Source organism: Sphaeramia orbicularis, chromosome 13, assembly GCF_902148855.1.
Source record: "Sphaeramia orbicularis chromosome 13, fSphaOr1.1, whole genome shotgun sequence".
NCBI lineage: Eukaryota > Metazoa > Chordata > Actinopteri > Kurtiformes > Apogonidae > Sphaeramia > Sphaeramia orbicularis.
In genome coordinates this window covers 44,490,444-44,507,838 of record NC_043969.1, presented here as the reverse complement: position 1 = coordinate 44,507,838, position 17,395 = coordinate 44,490,444, and the positions used below count along the sequence as shown (strand labels likewise).

At 37.6% G+C, this 17,395-nt stretch overlaps 1 protein-coding gene across 1 annotated transcript; it reads right to left on the bottom strand.

Moving 5' to 3' along the window:
- Positions 1-878: 878 nt before the first annotated feature.
- LOC115432251 (cytochrome P450 2F3-like) lies at positions 879-15,393 on the bottom strand. Its single transcript, XM_030153141.1, has 9 exons — positions 14,993-15,393; positions 10,718-10,880; positions 9,552-9,701; positions 6,100-6,260; positions 5,384-5,560; positions 4,507-4,648; positions 1,576-1,763; positions 1,343-1,484; positions 879-1,197 (listed from the first exon to the last, which is right to left on the bottom strand). The coding sequence occupies exons 1-9, from the start codon at positions 15,161-15,163 to the stop codon at positions 1,010-1,012; spliced, it is 1,482 nt and encodes a 493-aa protein (XP_030009001.1). The 5' UTR covers positions 15,164-15,393; the 3' UTR covers positions 879-1,009.
- Positions 15,394-17,395: the final 2,002 nt, after the last annotated feature.

The following is a 17,395-nucleotide window of genomic DNA, read 5'->3' as shown; positions in this document are numbered from 1 at the left end:
TTCTTATGTGGCCCTAATACGCCGTCGTATATATGCACACATATGTATGTATATATATATATATATATATATATACACATACATACATATGCATACAAAAACAACAAATGAAAGAGCACTCTTATTAGAATGTAGCCAAAAAAAAGAAAAAGAAATCCAATAAAATTAAATGTATGCTGCAGAAATTTTTGTGTCTAATTGGAAATCATTGTGTCTGATTTAAGTAAAATCAGGTATTTTTGGCTGAGAAATCTTTATTTACTTGCTTTTTTTCCCACAATTTTTCTTTCTTCTCTGTTTCTACACATGGTTCGGGTAGTAAAGATGGTCCTGTGCACTGCTGTTTTAATGAAAACACACCAAGGAAAGAAACAACGGATTCATGAGCCACTTAAGACCTGTCAAACTCCACAAGAACGGAGAAATTTGTTCAATTTCTCGAAATGGCAGCTACAACAACAAAGTTTGTTCTGACCAGGACATTTCATACGTCACGAGACATTGAAGAACTCCTAGGAAGTCCTGCCTTTTTCCACATTAACCACACCCACTTACATTTCTGAACAATCACACAATAGTTAGCAGACATCACATGAGAAAAAAGTTCTGTCTGATGATGGGTTGAGACCAAACTGCGAAAAAAAGGACCTCATTCTTTTGTTGCAGCCCTGGGAGCAAAAACAAATCTCTCAAATAATCTTTAGTGTTTAATTTATTCTTATTTATTGAAGGAACACTTTGATTTGTAGCACATTGGAAGTAAAAAATGCATACATGCAAATCTCTTCACACATTGTTGTTAAGACATATATGATGTAATAGAAAAGCGTAAGAAGTCATGGTCTCACATTGTCACAAAAATGCAACTAGAAACTTTGTAGCTGCACAAAATCGAGTCATTATTACTGTTGGAATTTTCCAGGACTCTTGAAATAAGAATAAACATGAGGATGCCAAAAACAGATGACAAATCAAAAGAGACCAAAGTGGGAGGTCCTTTTCCAAACTGTCACTGCCTCCGAGGGGTGGCAATAATCTCATATGTACGAGGAATGTTGGCGAAGCTGCTGTACTCAGGGCTGAGGTCTATACCGTCAGGACCTCCAGGAATAAAAAAGGTGAAATTCTGCAGAAGGGACACCAGAAAGATGAAGAGTTCCATACGAGCCAGAGACTCTCCAGCACAGGCTCTCTTTCCTGAAGAACAACCACAAACAAACTGGTTTAAGACACGTACACCTGAGATAAATAACAAAACAGTTTCAGTATTTTCATCACAGCAGGGAAATTCTGATGTATAGTCATACTTTGTAGATTAGTGAAGTAAAAGTTAATCATTTACCTGCAGCGAAAGGCAGGAATGAAGGGTTTTTCTTAAAGTTTCCGTTGTGATCCAGGAAATGTTCAGGGTTGAAGGAGAATGGAGTTGCCCAGTGTTTTTTCTCTTTCAGTACAGAGTGTAACACAGGAAGAATGATCGTACCCTAATGAGAGAAGACGTTCTTTCAGATGAGTCAAATATGGGAAAATATCTGTATTAATTTCTGTGTTAGTGTTTCTGAAGACACCAAGTACCTTCGGGATCGTGTAACCTCTGAAGGAGATGTCATGGAGTGCGTAGCGTGGAGCTCCCATGGGGACGATATCCATAAAACGTTGAATTTCATGAATAACAGCATCTGTGAAGGGGAGGGACTTCCTGTCCTCCATGAAAGGGTCACGTTCTTGTCCAATCACAGAGTCAATTTCCTGCTGCATTTTTTCTACAGCAAAGCAAAACAGCATTTAAAGCAGTGCTTAAATAACTTACAACGATCACATTAATGATCACACCTGCAGAAATTAACAAATTAAACATTACAACTGTTTGATATTAAAATAATCCGACTTGTGTTCTTGAGGGCTAAGACCCATCAGAGGATGACATTTCCCCTACAAAGTCTTAGTGATACTAGTTTCATTAGATCAATGACAGCAAGGGGAGTTGAGTATTTTTAGGACAGTGTATCTTGAATTGGTCAAAAACATCCTGTATATATGAAACTTAATTGTCATTTGCAACACACTTCAATGTAAGTAATAAACTGTAGTAAATCTGATGGAAAAATATTGAAAGTTTTTTTTTTCCAGTTTTGCTCAGGAAAGAGAACGATGGATGGATGGATGGATGGATGGATGGATGGAAGACTGCTACTATATACAGGGTGGGGAAGCAAAATTTACAATATTCTGAGGCAGGGATTGAAAGACAGTGTATGACCAATTAGTTTATTGAAAGTCATGAGAATTTATTTGCCACAAGAAAATTTGCGTAATAGAAAATGTTTTTATTCTATGTGTCCTCCTTCTTTCTCAATAACTGCCTTCACACGCTTCCTGAAACTTGCGCAAGTGTTCCTCAAATATTCGGGTGAAAACTTCTCCCATTCTTCTTTAATAGTATCTTCCAGACTTTCTCGTAATAGTTTTGCTCATAGTCATTCTCTTCTTTCCATTATAAACAGTCTTTATGGACACTCCAACTATTTTTGAAATCTCCTTTGGTGTGACGAGTGCATTCGGCAAATCACACACTCTTTGACGTTTGCTTTCCTGATTACTCATATGGACAAAAGTTTCTGAAAAGGTATGGATAATAGTGTTAGGTATGATTATGACATCAATATATTTTTGGTTTCAAAACAATTGATGTAGTGCCTGCTGAGAAAAACAACTAAATGTTCATTGTAAATTTTGCTTCCCCACCCTGTATGTACAGTGGATATAAAATGTCTGTTCAAATGCCAGGTTTTTGTGATGTAAAAAAATGACACCAAGAAAAATTATTTCAAAACTTTTTCCACCATTAATGTGACATAACAACTCAATTTGAAAAACAAACTGAAATTTTTTAAGGGGAAAAATAAAAAATTTGGAAAGAGGTGAATGACATGCACATCCAAAAAATAAGAGGTGTGCAGGATCCAAAAAAAACCAAGATGAAAACTGATGAAAAAACAAAGGAAGGTCCACACAACCTGTGAGCTCCCAAAACATTTATTTTACCATGTGACGTTTCAGGCTGAAACGTCAGTCTGATGAAGGGCCTCGGCCCGAAACGTCACAAGGTAAAATAAATGTTTTGGGAGCTCACAGGTTGTGTGGACCTTCCTTTGTTTTTTCAAAAATAACAAATTTACAACAACCTGGTTGCATAAATATGCACACCCCTAAACTAATACTTTAATGCAGCACCTGTGGCTTTTATTACTGCACTCAGTCCTCTTGATGTGGCAATATTTGCCCACTCTTTGCAAAAACGCTCCAAATCCAAATCTGTCTGATTGCGAGGGCATTTCCTGTGCACCGCCCTCTTCAGATCACCCCACAGATGTTTGATCAGATTCAGGTCTGGACTCTGACTGGGGCATTCCCAAACCTTCATCTTCTGGTGAAGTCATTCTTTTGTTGATTTGGATGTGTGCTTTGGGTTACTGTCGAGCTGAAAAATGAAGTTCCCCTTCATCTTCAGCTTTCCTTTTTTTTTTTTTTTTTTTTTTTTTTTTTACATCACAAAAACCTGGTATTTTAACAAAGGTGTGTAGACTTTTTATATCCACTGTAAATGTTTTTAGAAAATCCAGTATTGGAAGTGGCTAAATTTGATGCATTGAAGCTACATCCCATAATATGACATCCTCCATATCTGTCTGACCTCCTTCATATTGCCACTCCCTCTCGTACGCTCAGACCTTCCTCCTCCATCCACCTCACTGTTCCCTCTGCCCGTCTCACCACCATGGGGAGCAGAGCATTCAGCCGCTCTGCTCCCCAACTCTGGAACTCCTTGCCACTGGCTCTCAGAAACACCACTTCACTCCCTCTCTTCAAATCCAGACTCAAAACGCATCTGTTTAGGACCTCTTTCTCTCTGTGAACACAATTGCATTGTCCAATTTTTTAACCTGCCTTTTATTTTTTACTCTGCTTTATTGCTTGTTTTATACTCTCCTGTTTCACTGTTTTACTGTACGGTGTCCTTGAGTGCCAAGAAAGGCGTCTATAAATAAAATGTATTATTATTATTATTATTATTATTATTATTATTATTATTATTATTATTATTTAAAAAAAATATTTGAAAATCTTTCAAATTAGCCAGAGTTTCAATGTTTTATCCAAAATTACAAAAAGCAATCAAACACTGCAGTCATATAACTGTCAAAGGAAGGACTAAATAAAAACTATTAACTATAAATAAACCTAACTTTTGCTGCATTTACTAAGTCTTGTAGCTCCTTGTGCTTTACGTGTTTCTAGACATCAAAAGACACCAACCCAACACATAATTACTACAGCAAGTGGGAAAATACTGAGTTAACTGATAAATTAATTGAACTGAATAAATGAAAATGATTAAAATACTCCAGTTGTGCTTCAGAAATGTCAGACAGACAGATGACCAGACAGACAGACATTCTGATGAGTATCACAAACACATACTTTTACTTTGTTTTTGAGACCCACCTTGTATTTCAGGGTATTTACTCAATACACTCAGAGCAAATCTTATGGTGGAGCTGGTACTTTCTGTTCCTCCCATGTACAGATTAAACACCGTCGAGACCAAGTTGTCATAATGGAACTCAGATGTGGAAAGGTCTTTTTCCTGAGAGGACAAATCAGGCATCACTCATATTATTTACGGCACTCATTAGTGTGTACCCCTCAGCCAAGACTCAACAGTCTTCCAATAGTTTGGTTGGTTTGTCTAATTGCAGGATTACACAAAAACTACTGCACCCTTCATGAAACTGGATAGATGGAGGTTAGCACAAGAGTAGCATCACAGAAGCAACGCAATGTTCTGCTGTGAGCAACACAAGCGTGAAAAACTATATTTTAATCTCCTTTAAAGGGGCCATATTTTGCTAAACCCACTTTTATTAGTCTTTGGTTCATTTATTTGTGTGTTTGGGGACCCAAATAGTTCTTAAAGTTTGAATTTGAACCCTCCAGGTGCTGCAAAGCAACTGCAACCAGTATTATTCCCGAGTAACACCTCACTATTTTGTACGTTACACTGCATACACTGGCACTGATGGGATGTGTGTGTGACGTACTGCTGTGTGATGAAGAAGGAGGTGGATGTGTGAGGGAATGAATGTATGGATGTTGATATGTGAGTGATGCATATTTTGTTTTTTTATTTAGTTTTTATTATATATTTATATTTTATAGTTATTAATACTATTTATTACTATCGCTATTTTTATGAGTCCGTATCCTGATAGTGCACCTGAATTTCATCGTACATTCTGTATAATGACAATAAAGTATCTTATCTTATCTATCTTATCTTATCTCTTAGTCTGGATTATTACCTCTTTGTGTTATATCCTACCTTGTTCAATCTGATGAGAAAGCAGTCGATGTAATCTCTAGGGGAACTTGGCTCTAGCGTTTCTTCGTGCTCCCGGATCTTTTTCTTAATAAACCTTTTCAGTGTTTCAACTCTGCCAAACACTTTATGATGACGACCAGGCAGATACTCCATCAGCCGAGGGAAGACATTGTATAACTGAACAGAAAAGGAAGGTTTCATTAGAATACAGTACAAAACCCTCAAATCCTGTAAGACACGAAGTATAATAATATAGTAATATGAGAAAGCAAATGAACACAAAGGAAGCATCTTTCTATTGTTTATTGAATTAAAACATGGCACATATATTGTCTTTCATACACAACTACAGAGATTTTAAGTAAAACTCTTTTTTTTTTTTTTTTTTTTTTTTTTTTTGCATCTAACTGTTGCCCTTTTTTGTGTGTAGGACCTGTTTTGTGTTTATTGTTGACTGTATATGGATGGATGGATGGATCCCAGTCTGGTAAATTGCATCATCTGTGTTCAGTCTAATAAGTTGAATGAACATGTTTTCCATCCAATTTTAGCTTAGGTCTTTACATAGAAGTGCAGCATCTGTTTTTTTTTTGTTTTGTTTTGTTTTGTTTTGTTTCCTGCTCTGATTAGATGCAAGTCTCCACAGAGTAATGGTTTTCCTTTTAAACATTTAACCCACTGACCACCATGATCCATGTCATTACATCTCTTCTTACCTGACACCAGGGACTGCTGGCAAATTTCAGTAATGCTGAGACAATCTGCAGAAGTTGGAGGAAGTGGTCATCGTCGTAGCTGAATCGTTGACCAAACACTAAGCAGCAGATCACATTGGACACAGTGCAGCTCAGGAAGTAGGTGGGATCAAAAGGTGAAGCTGGAGAAAAGGAGGTGAGAATCAGTAGTGATGAGACTTTTGGCTCTTTGAAGGGAGCCGTTCAATCAGGAGCCGTTCACTGAAAAGAGCCGTTCAAAAGACTGGCTCTTTTATGTTTTTTGCATTATTTTGAAACACCAATGTTTTAATGACTAAATCGGCTACATGTGATGATTGACATTACATTTTAAAGGTGTTTAACTGGGGCGTCAGTAAATATTATCTTACCGTAAAAAAGAATAGTTAGTTAAATTGTGTGGGCTAAATACTTGACATGAGAGGTGACATTAGGCAAATGCTGGAATTTGACAAAAAAACATCACGGAACATTATGTGGACTAGTCTGTAGCCTAAAAATGAAGAAGAAAATAAAACATTTTCTTATGAAATAACATTTTATTCTCCTCAAAACAAGAACAATAAATGTGTGTAAACATACGGAAAAAATTGCACAAAACACAACAATGATTAATCACTGCAGTTACTTAAATACCTGAACAATAGTGCAATTCTCAGAACAAGAACAGTATGTTGGTAAACATACAGAAAAATGCACAAAACACAAAAGCAATTTATCATTGCAATTACTTAAATACCTTAACAACTCCCTCAGAACATGAACAATAAATCCGCCTCCTCGAGTATGCTCACCTCACGCTTCAAACTGTTGTGTTTTTTGCTAACTTCTTGCCACGAGATATGCGCAGTGTGAAAGCAGTCTTTTTTTTTCTGCTCGAACATTCTCCTCCTGCCCAATCGGACACTCCCTCCTTAAAAAAAATAAATAAATAAATAAATAGAAATGAATGGCTCTTTACAAAGACTCGGTTCCCATCGTTCATTTCAAAGAGCCATTCAAAAGTTTCGATTCGTTCGTGAATGTCACATCACTAGTGATCAGTGTGTCCTCAACATTAATGCCATATGCCTTTTTAGTTCAGGTTGTCTGCTTTATTCCAAAAACTCTCAGTGTAGGATTTGCTGGACAAAACCATAACAAAGGCATTGAAGTACTTGACAGACAGTGTGCATGAGGTTTGGGGCAAAATGTGACCTGAATCCTCTCTATAGAATCCATATAGCAGCTGTTAACATGGGAGTAGGAAACCAAGAACAGTAATGGTGCAGTAAGTGGTGATGATGGTGGCATTAAGCACAAAATGATGGCAGTAAGAATTGGACAAGACTGAGCATTCTCTACACGACTTCAGATTTCCAACTAGGTTTGTCAACTTGCCACAGGTAAAAGGAATTGTAGCCTAAAGCTTAGTTTAAGGATGTTCTTTGGTCAAAATATACACCAAACAGGAAGTTCAGTGTATAATATGGTGACATTTAGGCTGAATCCCAATTCACCCCTTGGCCCCTCCCCCTTACCCCCACCCCTCTGTTTTGGATGTACACTTGAAGGGGTAGTGTTGTCATGATTTTCAGTTAGATGTAGAAGGGCTAAGGTACAGCCCTTGAAACACAGATATTTCAGGACTGCACTATGAACGGAGGAGTAGGAGAAATTTCCCATAATTCTGTTCGAATCATTAGCAAGATGGAGGTAAACACAGCCAAAAAGTGCAGCAGTGTAATGAAAGAAACACACAAATGCACGTATTTTCTTCAGAAACAACTTAATCATTTGATCGACCGTTTAATGCCGTTTCAGTGTATTACAGATCGCATTTCTGTGGTTTATAGTTGATAGCTGTAAAACACAGGTGTCAAACATGCGGCCCGGGGGCCAAATCTGGCCCGCCAAAGGTTCCAATGTGGCCCGCAGGATGAAAGTGCAAAAATTAACCTGAACAGTCAAGGCTGTCAAAATCCTTTTGGTTCAGGTTTGACATACAGACCAATGTGATCTCCAGGGAAAATAACAACACAATAACCCATAAATAATGACAACTACAAATTTTCTTTGTGAAAAATTATGTGGAAAAATTTTAAGTGAAAAAAATAACATTACACTGTGAAAATATTTACATTTACAAAACTATTCTTTCACAATAAAATGCAAATAAATACATAAACAAAAACAAAGATGAACAACCCAAAATGTTTAGTTTGAACAATATTCTGCCTGTTACTAAATGTTTGGTGCATTTATGGATCCACTGTGATCTGGAGTTGTGTGAATAACAAGTGATGGAATATTTTAGAAATTGTTCAAATTCTAGTTCCTAACTCCAAAATTTTAACCATATTATGCCTGTTACCAAATGTTTATGTAAGATTGTGTGTAATGTACATGTATAGATAATAAGTCAAGGCCAAATTTTGTCAAAATTGCACTAATTATTCAAATGAAATTTCTGTTTTTTCAGGTTATTCACATCTTTTTGTAAAATGTAAATATTTTCATAATTTTTTTTTTTTTTTTTAGTACTAAAACAAAAAGAAAAACTTGGATTTGTCATTATTTATAGGTTATTAAGTCACTATTTTACTGGTCTGGCCCGCTGCAGATCAAATTGGACTAATTATGGCACCTGAACCAAAATGAGTTTGACACCCCTGCCGTAAAAATGCCCAAAGCAAACGCAACAGAGATGGTTGCAGCTACTGACAGCATGTCGAATGCTTTCAGAAACAAAGTTGTCGCACTTGTTAGCAGCAGCATCGATGACCACTGATGACATAACAGGTCACGAAGGGTTGTCCCATTTCATAGTGGAATGTTTCAACCCCTACCTCTTTGCAGCTCCGTTTCAAGGGGTAGTGCCAAGTGCAAGGGCCAAGGGGCGGGGTTTAGGGTTAGGGGAAAGGGCGAATTGGGATTGGGCGTTAGTGCTAAAGTCACCACAAATGAAAGGCCCTTATTATACCCTGTGCTGCTTCTGTCAAATTTTACCTTTTCAGATAGGGGTAAATGAAATGAAAGCCATACTTAATAATACTTTTTATTTTCCGGCAATACACTAATGAAATCAGCTTAAGATCAATTTATTATCTCCATAGGGAAATTCAGTCTTTGCATTTCACCTATTCTAATACACACAGAACCTTGCATTAGCAATTAGCATTAGCACATATCACACATTAGAAGCAGTGAGCTGCCATTTAACAAACCCACTCCAGATCTTCATAATGACAGGGGTAACTGCAGGACATAAAGACCATAGCAAGAATAGGTAAACTCAACACAGAAAGACTCGAAGAAACAAAGAATCTAACCCGGAACCATCTAGCTGTGAAGCAGGATTGCAAACTAAATGCTAATACACACTGATTTGTTGGGTTTAGTGTGCAGCCTCTTTTCCTGTCTACCCTAGTAGAGAGGTTTTCACACATATTTACCTTTTGTACTGTCAATTCGAGCCACCAGGTGTTTACTCTCCTCCTGGATCCACTGTTCCATCCTCTTACGTCCCATCCCAAAGTCCCTCAGTGTCGTCAAGGTAAATTGTCGCAGTTGCTTCCATCGCTCTCCATTACTGACCGCCAACCCTTTGCGCAAGTAGTGGGAAGTTAAAACAAAGCTTGCAATAAATAGAAGATAATTGTTAACTAGAAAAGCACTCTGAGAGCGCAGACCTCCGCCAAGGCAGATCAGTCCCCCCCCCCGATCACCACTAAAATTTAATCATTTGTTCCTTGTGCCAGTATCAATATTTCCTGAAATTTTCATCCAAATCTGTCCATAACTTTTTGAAAGATCCGGATCAGTCTTTGCCATTGATAGAACACCCCATTGTAAATCCCTGAGTCAAATTGCATGAGATTTGCACAATTCCCCCATATTGTGATTTCCACCATAAATATTAGTCCCATATTTATTTTACCTATATTTTAAGATTCCTTGACCATGAAAACATACCATTAGCAACTGGATTCATAATTATATCCTTATTAGTTCAGTAGTTATTCACGAAAATCACATTTCTCGTAATGGCGGTTTTCTTCTGGATCTAGCTCCTTAAATATTAAAGCTACATGAAATCTGGTGGCATACTCCCGATGCGGAACTGACTGAGCTACACGATGGCGCTTGTCAGAAATTTCTACCTTTAATATTAAAGGCACAGTAGGCCAAAACGTAAGGGCACCCCCATTTTTTATATAAATTGAGATAAAACCCGCCTTCTGGATCAGATCCGGATCAGCCTTTGAAATGTGATAGAGGACTCCATTGTCAATTCCTGAGTTAAATTTCATGAGTTTTGGTCAAAAATTAAGCGAGATATTGGGAAACAAACATTTTGGCCCCATTTACCACAATGTTAACGAAAATTTCAAAGTAATCCAGAATCCAGGATTTCTTCCGGATAACCCCCAAAAGTTAATCATTTCTTCCTTATCCCATTTCCAACAAACCCTGAAAATTTCATCAAAATCTGTCCATAACTTTTTGAGTTATGTTGCACACTAACGGACAGACAAACAGACAAACAAACAAACCCTGGCAAAAACATAACCTCCTTGGCGGAGGTAAATATTAAGAAAAAACAGCATCTCCACAGTACCATAGCCATCTGTAACTTTCACAAGAAAAGGAAACGGTCCTCTTCCAATGAAGTCCTCTGCTTGGTCCACCAGAGCCTCTTTGACAGCCTCGTATCCGATCAGGACCACGACCCGCTGAGGGCCCAGGTACAGAGTGACCACGGGGCCATAGCGTTCACTGAACTGGGGGTAAAATGGAGGGAAACATGAAGATAAAGAGTAGTACAGAGATCACTTTTTGGGCTTTGGAACATTTGTATTGATTTGGGAGGACGAGACAGAGACAAGACAAAAACCAGATACACTTAAAGCAGGGGTGTCAAACTCATTTTAGTTCAGGGGCCACATTCAGCCTAACATGACATAAAGTGGGCCAGACCAACAAAATAATATAAATATTAGGATAAGAACTTTTTAGTGAGAAAACTAAATTCCGTAATTAAAATGTTTACATCTACGAATTGTACTTGAACATAACATGAACAAATAACAAACAACCTGAAAATTCTTTAGTAAAATAAGTGCAATGTTAACAATATTACAACTTAGTTTATCATTTATGTGAATCACAACTTAGAGATCACAGTGGATCTACAAATACGAAATACACAAAACATTAAATAACAGGGAGAATATTGTTAAAATTCCACATACTTCTCTTATAACATTTCAGATATTCACATTTTTTGTGAAAGGCTAGTCCGTAAATGTAAACATTTTTGTGAAATTTTACTTTTTTAACACTAAAATAAAGAGACAAATTTTCAGTTTTCATTATTCATAGGTTATTATGATAGTATTTAACTGGTCTGATCCACTTTAGACTGAAATGGCCTAAAATGATTTGAACACACTTGATTGTTAATATCTTCAGTGTAATTTTTGCATTTCACAAATTCATCCCAGGGGCTGGATTGAACCCTTTGGCGGGCCGGATTTGGCCCCCGGGCTGCATGTTTGACACCTGTGACTTAAAGGGTATAATGAGACAGAAGTATTTCACATGTTGTACAAATGATGGTGTCTTTGGTACAATGCGACTAAACAATTAATGTTCTTACTGTAATGTTGAAATGACTATCATCTTTAAAGGGAATCAGTTTAGTGACACAGTTTGAGCTTTGATCGGTCTTTAAATAAAATGTGTCTTCTTAGTCCGAGATTGACAGACGACCAAGACCTTCAAAAGTGATCTTGAGGCTGGTCTTCAGAGTACAGCACTACTTTGCCCTGCACATTTAATAAAAAAAGTTAATACTCTTAAAATGCCTGCTCATCTTACAAATATTCAGCCTAATCATGAACATGTGAGAAAGAAACACATAAGAAATTAGATAAATGACCAAGTAACGTTTTATGTTATGTCTCTTACAAAAGCCCCCCATGACCAGTGTAGCGCTGCTTGAAATATCCCATAAGAAACAGAAAGTTATTTATCCATCACTTCTTCTGTGGGATATTTTAGTAGTATTCAGCAGAATGCATTATGGGTAGACTGTCTACGTCTACTGGTTCATGCTCCCTGTAATTACAGAATGCTTATGCTGTCAGTTTGAAAAACATTGTGTTTTGAGTCATTCACTTTGCAATGATGGAAACTCCTGTCTATATTATAAAAGGGAACTGGACTATGTTTGTGTGTGTGTCTCATGCATCACACAAAATCTGGAAAAAGCTGACTGCTGCAGCCTGGCATACTTCTGTATTTTTGCAAAAACGACAAGTTGACAGGACCAATATTTTGGGAGATATTAGTAACTTTGGAATACAAGAACCTTAACCCTTTCAAGGACACTGGTCACTACAGTGGACAGCTACTCTACAGCTGTTCTCTTGTATATTCATGGATTTTGTTGTTTTAGTTCCATATCAGCCAACGCAGTGGACGCTTATGCCTCATCCCATACACTGTAATTTATACCGTTACTGTAACTTTGCTGTTCTTCATAAACCTGATCTGCGCTAACATGTTTAAGTGTTCATTGCGTGGTATTGTTATTAGTCTGCAATTAAAGGTAGGGTAGGAGATCCTGGAAAAATGGTTCCAGCAAGCTATAATTTGAAAATACAAAATTCAAAAGTCCAAACTCCGATGCCTCCAGAGTACCGGATTGTACTCACAGAGGGGGGAGGGACAAATGGCAGTTGAGTTTGATAGACATATCACCATTTAATCATTTCGATGGGCCTGTTAGAATGATTGGATGGTGTTTTTTCAGTCCTGTCCGTTCCACAGGTGTTTATTTATTTATTTGTTAGAGTATTTAATTAATTGGTGGCAATTAGGGTGTGAAGGGGATTTTAAGCAATACAGTAAAAAAAAAAAAAATGCTCCAGGAAAACATTTCCTGCCCTACCTTTAACAGGTTTTGTTTTGGGTTTTTTTAAACAAAAAAGTTTTTTTTCTTGCATATTGTCTTTATTAAAGTATGTTAAAATGTGAGAAAACATCATATTAACTGCATTAAAAATGTTTTTATTTCATAGTTTTCATACAGTATATGAGTAAATATGTTTCTTTGCTTCAAAAATTCAATGTATGGTCTCCAGCTGAGTGGACATTTTTGTAACTCCCTGAAAAATAGGTTCATAAAAAAAAAAAAAAAAATTAATCGGTTTGTTTTTTTAATGCCTAGAGGAATAAAAACACTCAGGAAAAAAAAACTTGATTAAGGCTCTCATAATTCATGCATGAAAGGGTTAAAATCATGTTGCTATGCCCAGAATCATAGAATCATGGAATTGAAGTGGTTTACCTAGCAACAGATAAACAATAGGGCCATGTTGCCATGGTGTCAAATTTCATGTGCAGACAGGCATGCCAGCTGAGAGGTTATTCAACTGAAAATGACAGTGGACAGTGTTTTGGTAAAAAAGAAGTAAAGAAAGTATAGGAATGAACTGTTTTATCTTTATGACATAAAAACTACCACATCTAGAATGCGTGGTTGCCCATGGGTCTACGCACTAGTCTTATATGTCCTCATGGAGAAAGACTCTGGTTGTTACTGTCCTTCCATTCAGGCTGTAGTCCACAGTACAGCTGTGTATTTTAGACAAACAGTTGGCTTCTCTAGAAGTGATTTGCCTTTGACGTATGAAAATCCAGACGAGGGCTGCACAATTATTTGTTAAAAGATCATGATATCGATTCACATCATTACTTAAAAATCCTGAGTTTATCAGCTACTTTAAAAGAGAATGGTCCATACACACAGAAAACAACGAGTTACCAGGAACATCAGTGTTTGTTCTCTGGGAGGCGGGAAAGGCAGTAATGCGTGGGAAAATAATCTCCTTCTCCTCTCATAAGAAAAAGAAAGAGACCTCAAAAATATTGGAGCTAGAAGGTAAAATTAAATCATTAGAGGAGGCCTACTCTGCCACGCCAGATGAGCACATGCTAAACAATATAAGGAAAGCTAAACTGGAACTGAATGAAATAATAAATAAGAAAACACAATTCTTGGTGCAAAGGCTTCGCTTGGAGAACTTTGAACATAGTAACAAATCTGGGAAATTTTTATGCGATCTCATTTCTAAACACGGACGATTCTTAAGCATTTTATGTCATGGCTGCATTACAAACAAACGTACACCCCGCCACACCAACAGATTAATTCCACAGGAAAGACTGCAGAAGTGACCAGACTACTTGTGGAGTGATATGAAAGATGCAAATCAGACGTATAGGAACCCATTTTCCTTCACAGCAGTGCAATAAGCATTTTGTGAAAAAAAATGTGCCAGAGAATCGTGATCACAATTCTAAGCAAAAAAAATGGTGATTCACATTTTGGCCAGAATCGTGCAGTCCTAATCCAGACACTCCTTTAAAAACTCTTACTGCTGTTTTAAAGCTATTTCCAGAATCCTGTAACTGTCTTTTAACCATCAGGATGAAAAATATTCTGTCTGATGGAAAGTCAAAAAGGTTTTTCATTTGTTTTCTATCTGGAAGTGTAGGCTCCAGTCTTTGTTTTGCTTCAGAAACAAGTTTACTGTGTCTTGTCTTGTACATAAAATGGAACATTTTTTAATGCAGTTTAGTGGTTAAGTCTTTGGAAACTAAACAGGGACCATCAGTAAGTTGGGTTTTTTTATTCCTTTAACAGAGTGTGTGATTTTATCAAAGCCTCAATGACTTAATCATGACTGACACTCAGTGCAAAGAACAACTTATTACACATTAACCAAACACTAGAGACACAACAAGTACAAGAAAAATCACTGGTTACATGTCAGTGCAAGTTGTAAATAATATGCAGAGTCAGTATTCAGTCCTCCAGTCTTACCTTCAGCAGACTGTTGTACGGAGCTTTAGGGTCCAGTTGGAGCAGGTTTCCTATAATGGGAACACTGGATGGTCCTGGAGGTAAATGCCACTTTCTACGACCTCTCAGGAGAAGCACCCACAACAACGCAAAGACTAACGCCGCTAAAACCACTGTGTCTAAAACCCCCATAATCTTCCCCTAGATACAGTCTGCCACTTCTGCATCCGAAAAATTCCAAGTACTCAGAGAGCTGCAGCTGTTTGTCTCTGCTCCGTGGTCGCCCGACCTTTTGGCTTTATTTCATGCTGATTTCTGTTCAACGCCATGAGGTTTGTTTGTCTGTCTTATCATGATTATGCAGAAACTACTGCTCTGATTTGCATGAATCTTGATTAAAACTGAAGGGCAAAGCGTCAGGGATGAACCTGTCCAGTTTTTCAGGGGTCTCGACGATGGTGTGTGAACTTCTGAATGTGGAATGTGGGTAAGCGGGGAGTGGAAAGCAATTCAGAGAAACCAGTTCAATGACTGTGTGCAAAGTGCAGGGAAAACATCAGCAGAGGGGGTGTGTGCTGAGAATTACTAGGTCAAGAATGAACTCCAGTAAACTCTGTCTTGAACAGCAGAGGCCAAATGAGGTGACAAAGAGTTGTATCTTCCAGGGTGACAGTTACCATAATTATAAGCAGATTACAGAAAACGCTGTCCACAAGAGCCGAAACAATCAACTGGAACTGGTTGAAAAAAATATTTGATTACAGATTTCCTGATTTGAAGCTTTGTTTCCTTAATGTCACTGTTGCTAAACATTGTTTCTACTGTTGTGTTTCGCACAGACGTTTATTCAGATGCACATGACGCCAGGATCAACACAAACAATGTGGAGCCTAACAAGGCAGGAAATGTCTATAACAGTGGCGGCTGCTCGTCTTTCAGAGAGGGGAGGCTCATCACATCCAAAAAAAACCTGTCAAGTTATTTAAACATAAATTCGTCCCTCCATTCCTTTTTAAGAAAATGGTCAGTGACCTTATCGTAGCAAGTAAACAAGAAAACGTTGAAATTATGTTAAATTGAAACAAGGAAGTACAATGAGTGTGTTTTATTTACAGTGCAAGAAATGAACAAGTAATTTCGTAGTGGTTTCGCTCTTGATTTCACAGCAGAATGTGCGACGGTATTAAACTGAACTGTGTCAGTGAAGGAGTAGATCTCAAAATAGCTGTCAATTAAATGGGATTCAGCCTTTCCACTGATCCTCCAATCAGCACGTGGAAGCCTGGCATCCAGCCCAGCTGAGCTCCGCCCACAGCTCCATTCACCCCCAGAGACGCCGAGCATCCAGGGGTGGGACAACATCGTGGCATTTATCCAATTACCGTCCAGTTTTGAGGCAGTGAAAAAAACTGTTCCACTCAGTCCCATTGAAGTGCATGGACGCTGAGCGTCTACGGACAAATGCACTGAGCAGAGATCGAATGAGAAAACAGCACAACGGGAATGTATGAGAAGTGAACAACATCGAGTTCGTTGATTAGTGATAAAGCTGATTCTGAACGAACTCGTCTGTGAGATGAACGTGTTCAAACACATTTGGAGTCAGTGAAATGTCAACACAACCGAACATATTTAACCATTTGATTTTTTGTAATTTTAGGGGAAGCTGGGCTTCCCTTGCAGTCTGTGAGAAATTGCCATTGGTCTATAACCATAACTTACTCCTTTAAACTTTTAATATTTCACTCAAAAATTTGCAGTTTTTGCTTTTTTTTTTTACTTCTTTTTTTTTTTTTTTAAAGTTAGTTCCACCTTAAATTGTTAGTAAGGTAGTAAGTTGGATACAAATGTGTTGAAGACTACAGTGCACATACTGTTTGGAGATGTCAATTGACTTGTTCACCTTTTTGGCGCAGCATCTAGTGGAAGTCTAGTGGTATTACACCTTTAAGATGCCTCCACATTGACTTCATTTTAGAACTGTGATCCTTATCCTTAGTGCAGTGTTTGTATTTCATACACAACCAACCTGTTTTATGTCTCTGAAATGCTGCGTCCCTCTGTTTAGGCAGAACTTGCTGAATTGACTTTTTTGTAAACTTCTTACATTCCAAAGCAGTATTCTGATGATTTCTGTTTGATCAACAGCGACAGTTATGTAGCATTTGAGTAGTGCAGTGTTTTTCAACTGTGGGGTGCCTGGAAGTCAAATGGGGTCGTCTGAAATTTCTAGTAATTCATGAAAAATCACAAATAAATTTTTTTTTCTTAATGATTCAATATATATTTCATTATAATGAAAACACCACACACTTTTCCTAATAAAAATCAAGTTAAAATAAAATGCAGGATATAATATCTGATAGGGCATATCTTGATTACCCACCTGGCCCTGCTAAGACATCTTCAAGAGAAACTGAGAAA

Excerpts from the sequence above, each read along its gene's own strand:
- LOC115432251 (XM_030153141.1), bottom strand. The coding sequence starts at position 15,163 with ATGGGGGTTTTAGACACAGTGGTTTTAGCGGCGTTAGTCTTTGCGTTG. Across the intron at positions 5,561-6,099 it reads CCAGCAGTCCCTGGTGTCAG|TTATACAATGTCTTCCCTCG; the intron begins GTAAGAAGAGAT and ends TTTTCTGTTCAG. Across the intron at positions 4,649-5,383 it reads TTCTCATCAGATTGAACAAG|GAAAAAGACCTTTCCACATC; the intron begins GTAGGATATAAC and ends TTGTCCTCTCAG.